A 14,533-nucleotide genomic window follows, 5' to 3' on the forward strand; every position below is an offset into this window, starting at 1 on the left:
CAGGATTCTAAGAGCCAGAGGTCATGGAGTACTGGACTGAAGCAGTGTCTTCTGGTCAGGACAGAACTGCACCGGTGCACTCACAGCAGCTGTGGGTGCCTGTACAAGGATGAGCCAGTCAGCATTCCAGCCCAGAAAGAGGAGAGGCTCACCATGCCCTCCCTCCAGTCAAGGAACTATCGATAGCCGGTGGCAGCTAGGGCATGGAGACTCAGTCATCTTCAAGTGTGTGACCTCTGGTAGGATAACCATGCTCCAGGGAATGGATGGGACCACACCCATGAGTGTTTGGGCAGTATAAAGTAGACTCAGTGGATTACTGTGTGTGTGTGTGTGTGTGGTGGGGCATGAAGTAGACAGTGGGGGAACTGAATGTGATCAAATGTATACATTGTATACATGTATAGAAGTATCAAAAATAAAAGTATCACATTTTTTTTTCAAAAGAAAAGGATACTTTTATCTTTTAAGTCCTTAGACAAATTCCAGCACTACTGTGATAGAATCACAGCCAGGTGCTTCATGATTAACCCACTAAGCAGGAGCTTACAGCGCGTGCTTGTAGAATTGGGGCAGGGAAAAAGTCAGTGGACTCTGCCCTAGATTGTCTTTGACAACCCTGAATTCATTTACTCTCTTCTCCCACACAGTCGTCAATGGTGGTCCTAAGAATATGGTCCAGCAGTATTATGGAAAAGGACTTCAGAATGAGCAAGAGTTTGGTTGTCCCTGGGACATCTGTACCAGCATGGCAACCACAGGCATGTCCATCTTGTCATGCTGGTCGTTGTTGTAGCGTGTAGGGCTCATGACTGAATGAGACAGGTGACGGATGGCCTTTCTCCAGCAGCTTTGTGTTGATTGCATCATGTGGTACTATGAAAGTTTGCCAGCAGCGAGGAAGCTTTGGAGTCAGTACCATCTTGATTTCTCTCTGTCCTGTGACCAAAGTTTGTGGTGTTTTCAGTAATAGTCTCTTATCCATTAAGTTCTGGTGGGCAAGCCAGGGCAATGGCAGTAGCTTGTATTGTTCTAGGGGGTCTGACCAACAACTCCAGGGGAGACATCCCACACCTGACGCTGGAGGCTTTATTTGTCAAGCTATGCTTCTAGGGCAAACATTATCCCCTGCGTAGGGCAACTCCAATTAAACAAACATACACACACACACGAAAATAAAAGTAGGAAGCTTAGAAAGTACTAGATTTCCATGTGGCTTTGACATCCTTCCTTGTCTGTCCTCCCATCCCTCTTCCCACTTACGAGTCCTCCCTCCACCTTCCTGTCACTTCCATTTTGTTGTCCCGCCTCCCCCAGGCTCATTTCCTGCCTGTATTGAAGTGCTGTTTCACTGGGTGTAGTGTAATAGAGCTGTGATGTATGTTTCTATAGAAGCAAAGCTGACTCAAGCGCTTTCGTGTTAAAGGGATGACTAAATCCTCTGGCTGGAGAAAGCAATGGAGAGGCTGTAATCACTCTGGAGGTCTAGAGGGATTTCCTCGTGAGGTCTTAAAATGGCACACCACTGTCACATTGCTGAGAACAGAGAATGGAGAAGCCTGGAAGATTAGTAACACAGTGACTGTGGAGAAAAGCAAATCGTCTTGAAATAATTTATCCTTCAAAACAACATGAAGCATCTGGGATGAGGAGACTCCGACTGCTTTCCTCTGAATGGTCCTGGGGATTTACCAGTTAACGTATTTCCTAATTAAAAGAAATTCATGCCTCACCAGTATCTCCTGCTGTGAATTACTATTTGAACAAAACATGTGGAAGTTAAAGATTTATATTATAAATGACATGACTTTAATCTGAACAGTCTTGCAAAGCGCATAAAGAAGTTGATATTTAAATCGCATCCTGCAGGATCCTTTACTCTATTTATTTATTTATTTTTTGTTTTTCAAGACAGGGTTTCTCTGTGTAGCCCTGGCTGTCCTGGAACTCACTCTGTAGACCATGCTGGCCTCGAACTCATAAATCCTCCTGCCTCTGCCTTCCGAGTGCTGGGATTAATGGTGTGTGCCACCACTGCCTGGCTACATTTTTTAGTTTTTTAATTTATGTTTATGTGTGTGATCCTGCACGAATATATTGTGTCACATGTGACTGCAGAGGCCAGAAAAGGGTGTTCGAGCCCCTGGAATGGAGTTTGCAGGTGGATGTGAGCCACCATGTGGGTGTTGGGAACTGACCTTGGACCCTTCACAAGAACAGTAAGCTCTCTTAAACACTGAGCCATCTCTCTAGTCTCTAATCTTACAAAATTTTAATTCCTGAGCTAAAAGAATATTCTGAGATGGTTTTCCTGCCATCAATAAAAGTATTGTCAGGCATGGGCTTCAACAGCCATATATTATCCTATTACCATCTCACTTAAAGAAGGAAACAGCCACGAAGACAAATATGAATATAATTAATTCATTGCAGCTGGAAGTTGCAGAAAGCAGAGTAGCTGCTAGCTGTTAATGGAAGGGGTACTGTGTTGGGGAGAGCTCAAAGAAGAAGGGACAGTCTGCCTGTTGTTTCAGTGTGGTAGCCTAGGCCTCCTGCAAGAGCTAACACGGAAGGACAGCAGCATCTTTTCTGTGTCCACAGACAGGATGACAGTGCCAGTCAGAGCTGGAGTTGGCCCTACTGATACTTAGTCACAGTTACACAGCGAGTTTTAAAGCAGTGATTCCCCCCCCCCCCTTGGTTATCCTTTGATTAGAACTAAATCTGTGAAGCTGTTGAAGAGAGTGAGCTGCAGCACAGCTGCCTCCCATCTTGTGTTTTGGAAGCTATCTCAGTGTTACGTATGTGTGTCTCTGTGAAGAAAACACCGATTCTAGGTTGTATACTGAAATATTGGAATGTTTGCTGGGGTTTGTTTTGTGCCATTTATTATACTTTAAGTTTGCATGCAGATGTTCTTTTCCAACCTTTTAAATTTTATAATCTTGTTAATTAACCCATCATATCTCCAGTAGCAGCAGGTCAAATGGTCACGTGCTATGCAGCTTTCCTCTGTATAGAAAGGTTTTGTGTATTCTTTTTCTAATTTGTTTGTGTCTAAACTCAAGAAAGAGAAAAGAAAATTGTGTTTTCCAAGGGAAAAGTGCAGTATAGTCATGTTTTAGAGTTATATAATATAAACAATATGGGTGGTACACTAGGCATAGTCCTACATTTTGAGTGGGGTTAAGACTTGTACCCTAAATTTTGTGCTGGTACAAGATTTGGTGTCATGTGCTTCCTGGGAGTGGAAAGCTGGCAGAATGGCTGGGGCACTGATTTAACTGGCCTCTCTGTTGTCACAGGTCATTCTTGTCCAAGTGAACCCAGGTGAGACCTTTACAATCAGAGCTGAGGATGGGACACTTCAGTGCATCCAAGGTAAGGATGTTTTCTCATAAACAAACCTTCTAATTAGAGGGGTTCTTCTTTATTATAATGGAAGTAAGTTTTTTTCCTGTGCTTTCTAGAAGCAAAGATATCTCCTCTTTATTTTTCTGTCCTATGGTCTTATATATATATATATATATATATATATATATATATATATATATATTGTGTGTGTGTGTGTGTGCGCGTGCATATATATATATATATATATATATATATATATATAGTGGTTCTCGTCACCTGGTAGTCTGAGTAGCATTATGTATTGGATACCTGCTAGTTATCCGTTGTTGGGTGGCTTAAAACAACATATCCATCACCACATTTTCTATGGACCAGGGAGTGGCTTAGCCATGTACTGAGCTCTGAGACACAGAAAGCTACAAGTCAAAGCCACTTTGCCCTAGTTCTCTCATAGAGTTGGGTGTACACCCAGACACACTCAGGTCTGGGAGGCTTCTAGCAGAATGTTACCCTTGCTTCCCTGTTAAGTGGCCTACCTACACACAGGTAGTAGCTGGATTCATTATAGTGACCAGCTTCAGGGTGAGAGGGAGTCAGAGGTGTGTTCCTCCCCCTACTGCAGAAGGGGAGTCAAGGTCATGAATACAGGGGGGCAGCTGCCAACCACTGTTTACCCAGTGGCCCCTGATGTTTCTCGCCCTTTCCACATGTAAAATGCTCCTCTCAGGGTCTCCAAAGGCTTACCCTAGTACTGTCCACAGACTACGGAAGTCCTTTCGTAAACAAGCCTCTGTGTGAGTGAGATTCTGTGGATGGTTTCGTAAAGCACCATGGCTTAGCCATCCCTTGCCTCCTGCCTGGCATGGAGAGGCACTCCTTCCAGTTGGTCACTCTGGAGAGATCCATCTCAGCTGTGTCTAGCATGTGGAGACAGATCGGTGTGGAATGATGGTGTCAGACCTGCTCCTGGTCTGCAAGCAGTGCCCTGTTGGAAGGTAGAGCATGACACCTGTTCATGATAGCTCTTCTTGTAGTGCTTGGGATGGTGAGGGAAAGAATAGATGGTAATGGGATTGAGGTTGGTGTTAGCTACTGAGCAGATGGGAATCTAATCAGAAGGCTTACTTATAAAGCCTGGACATGTTTACCAATACATATCAGGTGAGAGGAGATGCATGCCCCTGCTACTTTACTGTAATGAGCTTTGTACAAACAGTGGCCGTTTCTATTTCACTGTTGAGAAAGCAGCAGACTGCTCTGTCATTCATGACTTCCTTGGATCTGTAGGAACAATATTTACAACTTAAAAATGAGCATATGTTAAAGATTTAAGCCTAATGAATTTTAATTGGAGTTAGACTGGAATAATTTAATGTTTGTATAAATGATTTGTTTGCTGACTATAATTCTCTAGCCATTGCTGTTGGAATTATTTTTGGTATTATAGTCTTAGTCTTCATTGACAAAAAGTAGGATGAAACTCCGGGTCGAGAGAGAGGGAGAGTCACATGTGGAAGTAGTGTGGAGTGTAGCTTCTTGTCTCTGGCCCACAGTGTCATTGGGAATGGACCTAGTCTTAGTTAGAAACCTTGAAGTCAGCCTCTTCTAGACGTGACACTGAGGATCGAGATGAAGAGGCTTGCTGAGCTTCTCAGTTCAGGAAGAAAAGCAGTTCAGGATCCCTGCGGGGAGGTGGAGCCAGGAAGGTCTGCAGTTCAGGTTATCCCCAGCTACATAGTACATACAATTAAGAATTGTAGGCCAGCCTGGGCTACAGCGAAATTCTACCTCCAACAACAAAGTGGTTGAGTCTCTGGCTATGGTGCCGCGAGAGCCCATGAAGCCCCAGGTACTGTGTGCATCCACCTCACAACTGAGAAGAGCAGATGGCATCTCGGAGAGCAGACTGCATTCTAGATGAGCCTCGATCCTTGCGGTTTGTGTCTGAGAACTGTGTGTGTGAGTACAAATGTGTCTGAGCAGTGTTTGTACACATGTGTGCTTACATATTCATGGAGTTGACTTTTCTGAAAGCGTCTGAGTCCATGTCAGTAGCTGGTACACTCCAATAGCAGTGTTGCAAGTGTGTTGCTCTGTTCACAAAGGGATCATTGTGTTTATTTGTGGTGATTCTTGGCGATAAATGACACCCTCCCAGTGATGGAAAATTGCCTCTGACTAAAGCAGAAGGATGAAGTCTGTGTATCTCTGGCCGCCCCAGCTTTCCTATTCTTTGTTCTTTTCTGGAGTCTAAGACTCTATAGTTATCTTTATTTGGGGTTTGGCAGTCCTTGTCCCAGTTAATCGCAATGACACCATACAGCATGAGAGATACAGGGACCAGGAACCACATGCTGTGCTTGGGTTTTGGAGAGGGCAGGACAACTGGGTGATCCTAGAAATGTGGAAGGCAAGTTGCTGGCAGGCAGAACCATAAGCTTTACCCCGGGGCCAAAGCTAAGGAGAGCCCAGGCAAGCCCCTCCAGCATGAAATGCAATGGCCTTCAGTGGAGTGCCACTGTGATCTGTTGATCATGTGTTGAATACAGTCCTATAGGATGTGGGGACCGGCTGTCCAGTGCGACATCTGGCACCTGGTATTGTGGCTTCCTTCTATTAATTGTGATTTCATCCTTGTTGCTGTATTGTTTATTCCATTCTTGGGCTGTATTGTGCCTGTTCTCCTTTAGTGAGTGTGACAGACACATGAGGAACCTGAGGCCCAAGACGATTGTTTCATGTCCTGAGAGCTCATGACACGAGAGAGGCAAAGACTGCCCTGTGGTTTTCTGTCCCGCACGTTACAAGAGTTATCCAGGAGCTGGGGCCTCTCACCTTGCTAGTGGAACTGTGATGCACCTGTTGATTCAGGACAGCAGAAAACGGGAAGCAGAAATACTGGTTTACAACTTAAATTCTTTTTGCCCAGCATCATGGTTAGACTTAGCTTACAAGTTAGGACTTCATTCTCATTATTGGGAAAGGAAGGGTACAGTGGTGGAGTACTGGGACCAAGAGGGACAGTTTTCCCTTCACGTGTGTGTGTGTGTTTATGCTTGCATGTTCACGTGGGTGCTAGTAGATATCTGTGGCTGTGTGTGACCATGTGTGCAGACACAGGCGATGGGACAAGCTTGAGTATCATTCTGCAGGTCTCCCCACCTTTTCCTGGTGCTTGCTTAGGCGAAGCTGTCTTTCCGGTGGCCCTGGTATCTACAGTCTCTTTCCCCATCCCCCGAGCACTGTGTATCCTACACATGTAATTGTAGTTTTCAATGTAGATTCTGGGACTGAGCATACGCCTCCTTGCTTGCTAGTGAGAAAAGGTTAGAACTGCTTGCTGGCCCTTTCTGAAAACTCTGAAATCATCCTGAAGTCAGCCTCTTGTTTACACTTTAGCTGATTTGCCACATAACTTCCTCTGTGCATCATTATGGCATAACTGAAAAAAGAAACTCTGTATGACATCATTAAACAGCAGCTTTGAAGCCGAGCACAGATTAATGTTGAAGAATATGGTTGCTTGGGGATTGGGGGATTTTGTTTTTATGGGAATGTCCTTGGTGATAAGGAAGGAAGAAAAACACAGGAAACATACAACACGCTGTGAAAGCAGATTCAATTCTGATGGAATATTTCTCAATACTTTCCGTGAACTATGAATCATAAGTGTTGGAGGGGGCCACCAAAGGGCACAGCATTCTGTCCCTCGGAGACCGCACTGTACCCATTACACCAGAAACTGAAGAGTTTTTCTTCTTTGGCCAGACAAAATTGTATAATAACTGTCAGAGGAAAGGGACTCAGTAATCAGTGTTGGCCTTTGCATCCAGGCAGGAATTAATACAGGGCAGTGTGGATCTCGTTCTCTTCGTGTCCCTGGCTGAGCCGAGGCGCTGGCAGGTAGCCTTCCTTCCTGTCCACACATGCCATCTCTTTATCTGGGCCATTTCTCTGCTCTCTGCAGAAGCCTTCTGCCAAAACAAACACTCCACTTCCTGGAAAGCCTTAGGTCTGTCTGTTCCTAGAGCCAGCCTTCTGGGCCGCTGCCAGTCGTCCACCTTGACTTTGCTGTGGGCTAGCGAGGAGCAGGTAGAGGGGGCACAGCATAGGCTGGTAATGGAAGCCAGGCTTTCCCTAGCCCTTAGATTAGACTAGGACGTCAGCAGAGACAGGAAACCACTCTACTCCACCCTGCTCCCAGACGGGGGCAGCATGGTTACCGAGTGGACTCCTGGCTAGTTTGTGTTATGCCAAGTGTGAGTCCTTTACATTTGACTGTTTAGTGAGAGTGTAATTACCTTGCGTGAACCTGCTCCCCTGAACGTTAAATCACACTGAGACTCAAAGCCAGTTGGTTGTTTTAGAGACACACTTAGTCACTTCGTCCTCTTCTTGACTTGCTCCTGTGCACATCCATTCTCCTCTCTCCTGCTCCCTCCCTCTCCCTCCCCCTCACCTCTCCCCAACCACTGGGGGATTCAGGCTTGAACCTAGTGTTTTACACAAGCACTCTGCCGTTGACCAACATTCCCAGTGAAGCATCTTTAAGTTTTGAAGGACTATTATAATGACCCTCATTTCATGATGAATTTTTCATGTTTTAAGCCCTGAAAAAAAGCAGGTGATTATCATGACAGTTTGAGCAAAACCAGATTGAATTGCCTAGAAAGCATCATTATTTCACTAAACACACCGTCTAAAGGCGCTCCATTGCTAATGATTCTGTCCAGAATAATTTTATTCTCTTTTCACAATGACATTATTCTGCTAACTTGTGTTAAGTGGCTCAAGACCTTGAAATGACAGCGGCCTGTGGAGGGAAACAGAAGTGACCATAGAACCACACAGAGATACTGAAGCTTAGCGTCCCTTACAGCGAGCAACTATCCTCCTTTCTTGTTTTTTCTTCCTCAGCCCTCCCTCGCTCTGTCATTCTCCTCCAGCACAGCATGTGGGAATGGTGTCATTGGCAGACACTGTGCGCCATGACTCTGAATGACACCAGAGCAGGATTCATGTTGGATTTCCTCATTTGTCCCCTCCCCCAGGCCATGGCTCAGCCTGCAGAGCCTACTGTTTCTTCCAAAGCGTTTGTTCTTTCAGAGTATTTCTTAGGTGAAGCAGTGGCTGCCATCTCTTTTCAACAACTCCATAGCAGGTTTCAGGGAACTAAGATTGCCCCTTGCAGTGAACAGCATCATAACTGGGGTTCACAGGCTGAGGGAGGGAGACTATCTATAATTTCAACTTCTTCAATGTAAACTGGACATTAACAAGAAATTGTTCTCTGACAAACTTAAAACCCGGGAGAGAGACCCCTCTCCCCCCTTAGTGCTTCAGAAGCTAACTCTGCCTGGGCCCAAGTGAAACTAAATTTGGACAGGGGAAAACCATTAGGTGGTGCACTGGCTAGTTTTGTGTCAACTTGACACAGCTGGAGTTATCACAGAGAAAGGAGCTTCAGATGAGGAAATGCCTCCATGAGATCCAGCTGTAAGGCATTTTCCTAATCAGTGATCAAGGGTGGAAAGGCCCCTTATGGGTGGGACCATCCCTGGGCTGGTAGTCTTGGGTTCTATAAGAGAGCAGGCTGAGCAAGCCAGGGGAGGCAAGCCAGTAAGAAACATCCCTCCATGTTCTCTGCATCAGCTCCTGCTTCCTGACCTGCTTGAGTTCCAGTCCTGACTTCCTTTGGTGATGAACAGCAGTATGGAAGTGTAATCTGAATAAACCCTTTCCTCCCCAACTAGCTTCTTGGTCAAGATGGTTTGTCCAGGAAGAGAAACCCTGACTAAGACAGGTGGTTTGACAGTGAAGTAACTGGAGTCTGAATTGACTTTGTAGTTTTTACTTATCTCATTGTGTTGAGTATGGAATCGACTATTTGATTGTTTTCCATTATTTGTGAACTATCCATTAAAAATGATTCTATCTAGCGTTAGGATATGGGGACTCATTTTTCTATACAAGAAGTTGCTTTGGGCCTTTGTAAGATATTTCTAATCAGCTGAAGTGATTCTGTGGTTTGAAAATCTTAGCATTGAAACAGGCAGTTATTTTGCCCAGGCTAGCCCCATGCCTTGACATTTTTCTGAATGACCCAGAGCTGTTGTGAGAATTTCATTCCACCAGGGAGACTCGAAGCCAAAAGGAACCTAGCTTTTAGAGAATCTGGACTGCTGGGTCTCAAGACACATGCCTCACATGAGCTAGGTAAATACTCTACCATTCAGCTGGACCTTCACAGCTCCCAGCACTCAGTGGCAGCTTCCCACCAGATGATTTTGTTTGTGTATGTGTGTTTGCTTTTCTAGTTTCTTTTGAACTTCTCCCTTCTTAGATTTGTATGGCCTCATGAAATAGGGAAGAAGGACTTAAGTATTGAACTATGCTGCAGCCCTGAGACGCTCCACATTTTTTTTGTATACTAGATGCCGCCTTTTCTCCAACCATGGACTGAAGGATGCATGGCTGTTTGTGGCCCATCTGTCCCCCACGTGCTGACCCGTTTGAGCTCTCCTGCAGAGCAAGGTGCTTACTGCCATGCAGCTGAAAATTCACTAGCAGAGTTTTTTCCCAAGGCCGGGTAGACACTGAGACACAGATTGTTTAGTCCAGTGTACAGGTTGGGAGAAGGGAGAGGCATGGTTCTTGTGCACATTGCCTTATCACATGGGGGCAGAGTGGCTCTGTCAGGGCTGGGTTCTGTCAGTGCCTGATATTTTCCCAGCAGATGCTCAGTCCCCTTCTAGGACAGATACCCAGAATGTATTGTTTTATTTTACTTTATTTTTTTGGTTTTTTGAGACAGGGTTTCTCTGTAGTCCTGGTTGTCCTGGAACTCAATCTGTAGACTAGGCTGGCCTCGAACTCGGAAATCCACCTGCCTCTGCCTCCCAAGTGCTGGGATTAAAGGCGTGCGCCACCACCGCCTGGCAGTATGTATTGTTTTAACCTGGGGCCAGTGATTGTAACTTTCTGATAGGATTGTGAAAGAATTCCGTATAAATGCTATTATCAGTGTCACAATTAGTGACATATCATCAGCCGCAGCAGCATCTAGTCTTGCAAACACTGTTAATTGTATTCTTAAGTAGCTGTGTGATTTACTGTTGGGAGTGACTTGCTGCCCTACTGTGGAAATCAACTGAAGTTCCAGCCTCCAGTTCACCACTTCTTTACACTAGGCTTGCTAATCACGGCACTTGTTGAAGTCATTCAGCTGGAGCTTCATGGGAATGGCACAGAGCAGAGCTATAGACTCTGGAGCACAGCTATAGGCTTGCACAGAGCACAAAGAGCTCACTGTTGTTTTTATTCAAAGTAAGTCTCCTCATGGCCCAAGCCTTGGGTGTTGCTGTGTTTGTGGACCTAGCTGTTCAGTGTCACACAGAGCCTGGGCAGGCATCTGCACACAGGCTTTCAGAGCATCCTGTGCTCAGATACCATGCATCTGCCTCATCACACCTTCCTGGGTGAATCTTCCCATGCCTGGCACTGTCCCAGACGTCCTTCTCCTCCCGCATGTCTCACCCGCTATTTCCTGTCTAAGCCACAGGCCATCAGACTTCTTACTAGCAGATGCCACACCCAGCTAGACATAAGATAGTCTCTCGAAGGAAACCTTTGTATGGTGGCCTGGAGAGATGGCTCAGCAGTGAAGGGATCTTGCTGCTTTTCCAGGACCCATGTCAGGTGGTCCACAATTTATAACCCCAGCTTCTGGGAATGTGACATGCTCATCTCATATACCTGCCTGCATGTGTGCACATGCACGTGCATATAGTTAAAAAGAAAAAGAGAAATTAACAGGAAGTCTCTGTTGGAGGCTATACAGTTCATCAGCTCACACTCTGCCCTCTGTTTCCAGTTTCTAGAACTAGGGTATTGTCTGTCCTGAGCACTGCTGTGTGACTAAAGGAGATGCTGCATAGAAAGCACTAAGGGTTTCCGAGCAACTGGGGGTGGGGGCATGGCTCAGTGGGTAGTGCTTGCTGTACCAACAAGGATACTGATGTTCAGATTCCCAGCACCCACGGAAATGCTAGGCCTATTGCTGCACACCTGTTGTCCCAGGACCTTGGTGATGGAGACGGGTGCTCCTCGGAGCTTGTGGGCTGGCTCAGTGAGAGACACTGTCTCAAAAACTTGAGGTGAAGAGTGACAGAGGAAACAGTGTCAACCTCTGACTTCCTCAAGTGGCGTGGCACACATCTGTGCACACATCACATGTGCATATACATGAGAAAGAAAAGAAAAGAAAAGAAAAGAAAGAGAAGAAAAGAACAGCTTCCCAGTCACAGTAGAGCAACAGAAATAAGGAAGGATAAACTCCAGGTTACCGGCAGATGTTGGACAAGCCTCCCTCCGTATCAACCCTCATCCTCTGTCATCACAGGGAACACACTTGCATTACCGTGAGGTTTTAATACATGTTTTAACATTCTAGTCCCAACACTTCAAAACGATATGCTTAAGCATTATGCAACAGGAGCACACCTTCTGAACCCTTGGCTTTCCATGCTTGTTAATCAGTGATTAAAACGTCACCCGTGAAGGCGACACTACTGTTTGCAATTCTTTAAATGTCACAGATCCTCCATGTCAGGCAACTCAAAAGAGCAAACAGGGTCACATTGCCCAGCTGTCTCTCCAATTTAACTTCATGGCTTGTAGTGTTTAAGTTTTTGCTTAAGTTTTTTAAAATATAAAATACTTAACTCATATATATATATATAGATATAGATATAGATATAGATATATATATATGGGTTAACATACAGAAGCCAAGCTTCCTGGCACATACACATGCTTCTAGTGACAGCAGTGAGAGGCCTCCCCATGTGGCTGGTGTTCTCTCTCTCTCTCTCTCTCTCTCACACACACACACACACACACACACACACACAGAGAGAGAGAGAGAGAGAGAGAGAGAATTAAATAAAAATAAAAGCAAATCTTAAGATATAGTGAAGAGCTAATGAGAAAATGCACAATGTTTTCTTTTTGTGTGTCTGAGATTTTCCTTGGTCTTATTTAGTTGTAGTGACTGAGGTTTGAAGCAGGACTCTGGTTTGGAAAGGCTTGGTGGTGCCATAACTTCAGTTTGTTCTTGGTTGACTCTTTGGGGATTTACTTTGCTTTTCTGCCTCAGTTCCCACTTAATAAGAATAAATAGGATTAGAAAGGGCATTCTGGTGATATTTTAAAGCCTAGAGTTTGGAGATTTCTGCATTAGGAAATGTATACAGATGTAAAACCCATTTTGAATGCTGTAAGAATCCAGTGTGTATCTTACTCAGCTGCTCACATGCAGGAAACCCCCAGAGGGGACACTTGGGAGGAGGAGGTCTGACATGGAAAATCACCTAAAGAAACAGGAAGGGTTCAAACATAAAAGTAGGAGAAAGGAAGTGAGTCAGATTTCAGAAGAGACAGGACCTGCATCCCAGAGCACTGGCTGAAGGAGAGGGGAGAAGCCTGTGAGGGTCGCATTGATGGGCGGGGGAGGGGGGGGGGGTAGGGGGGGCTCCATGGTAATAGGGGTCACAGGCTGTAGACAGAGGGCCATTGTAGGAATTCAGAACTTTGAGCCTACTTATAAAGACCTGTTTCAGGCTCCAATTGTTTATTCCCAGAGCAGATGCCTACAATAGTCAAACCTCCAGGTAGTGTTCCCAGAGACAGGTGAGTGAAGGGTGGGAGTTGCAGGGTGTGTGTGTGTGTGTGTGTGTGTGTGTGTGTGTGTGTGTAGGGGGGAGGTGGGAGGCAGGGGTGTTCTGCAGCTCTTTTCTGAGCTGAGTTTATGGATCATTCTCCACTTCTTCGTGTACCTGCCATGCTGGTATCTGCAATTAACATTCTTCAGAGGCACAGAAAATGCCAGCCTGCAGCTCAGACATAACTCAAGAACAACAGGTACATTCTACCTGCTTCTTGGCGCTCCCCAGAGCAGTCAGAGGGCAAGTAATTAACCAGAGGACAGACTCTGAGGGAAATTAAAGTCTTTAGAATGTGAGCCCGAGCGCTGAAAAGCAACCCTGGAAATGGTATCACGGAGGCAGAGGAGACGGCTCAGCCGGAAAGCGAAGCAGCCAGCCTGTTTCCCTTCCTTGGTACAAATCTTGCTAAGTGTGGACCTTCCAGCTTTTTTTTTAAAGTCAGATTTACATCAAAGCTCATTGGACTTGAACTCATGCAATAAAAATCAATTGATTTTTGTTGAGTTGCTTTTTTTCTCTTTCCTTTTAGATAACAAAACCCAACAAAACCTTGTAGCTTCCCAAGAAGAGCAGTAGGGTCTTCCAGAGCAGGGCTGGCTTCTGTTCTGTCCAGCCTGGTCCTGGACAGTTCCCACAACACACTGAGGGGGCAGGGCAGCCAGTTGATTTCACATCATCTGCCTACCACCCATTTGTTTTTCTACTCCCACTTTAAAAATTTTTATTTTCATAAGAATTCTACAGTCTGGATAAATCCTAATGTGGGCATATTTCAAGAGCACAGATGGGTTTTTCTATTTGAAGGTGAGGTATTCAATTATTGTTTGAGGCTCCTATTTTGAGTAATAATGTGAATTTCTCTGAAATGTTATTAATGTATTTAACCCAGACTAGTAACAAAAATAAAGCAGCCGAGGATTTGTCTTCACTGTTTAGTTTTTAGTTAGCTTATAGATTTACAAGTCTCTTAGGACAAATCACCACCCAACTGTATTGCTGCTTTATGCTGGCTACATCCATTCTAGCTGGAGGTTGGATCACCCACAGTGAAGAAGATGGGTGTAGTGGATGGTGAGTAGGTTCTGGATAGAGCTGAGGAGGCAGATCTTGGGGGCTCACTGGGCAGCCAGGCAGCCATTCTAGCCTATTAGTGGACAGTGAGAGACTTTGTCTCAAAAGGTAACGAGGACAGCTCCTGAAGAATCACACCTGATGTAGACCTTCGGCATCCACATATGTACACATACATTCTCTCTCTCATTCTCTCTCCCTCCTTCTCTCATTCTCTTCCTTCCTCTCTCCTTCCCTCCCTCCCTCCCTCAAATACAAAAGACAATACAAGACAAAGTACCCAATGTTTGAGGCTCACTGTCTGAGAAATAACATGTAGTTCATACCTAGTATATGTGTATATTATGTTTGAAATGTACCTTTATCCTTTTCATGTCTGTATG

The 14,533-nt window shown here is 45.1% G+C and overlaps 1 protein-coding gene across 7 annotated transcripts in view; it reads left to right on the forward strand.

Annotated features, from left to right (window-relative positions):
• Window positions 1-14,533, forward strand: part of Fndc3b (fibronectin type III domain containing 3B) — a 293,906-nt gene that overhangs the window by 86,848 nt on the left and 192,525 nt on the right. For all 7 annotated transcript variants that reach the window (XM_029475079.2, XM_029475085.2, XM_021157455.3 and 4 more), the window contains exon 3: window positions 3,306-3,381. In XM_029475079.2, the coding sequence (XP_029330939.1) occupies window positions 3,306-3,381 (76 nt within the window). The remainder of the gene's footprint in view (window positions 1-3,305; window positions 3,382-14,533) is intronic.

The sequence above is a fragment of the Mus caroli genome, unplaced genomic scaffold (assembly GCF_978045245.1).
Source record: "Mus caroli unplaced genomic scaffold, Mus_caroli_1 scaffold_3, whole genome shotgun sequence".
NCBI classification, from domain to species: domain Eukaryota; kingdom Metazoa; phylum Chordata; class Mammalia; order Rodentia; family Muridae; genus Mus; species Mus caroli.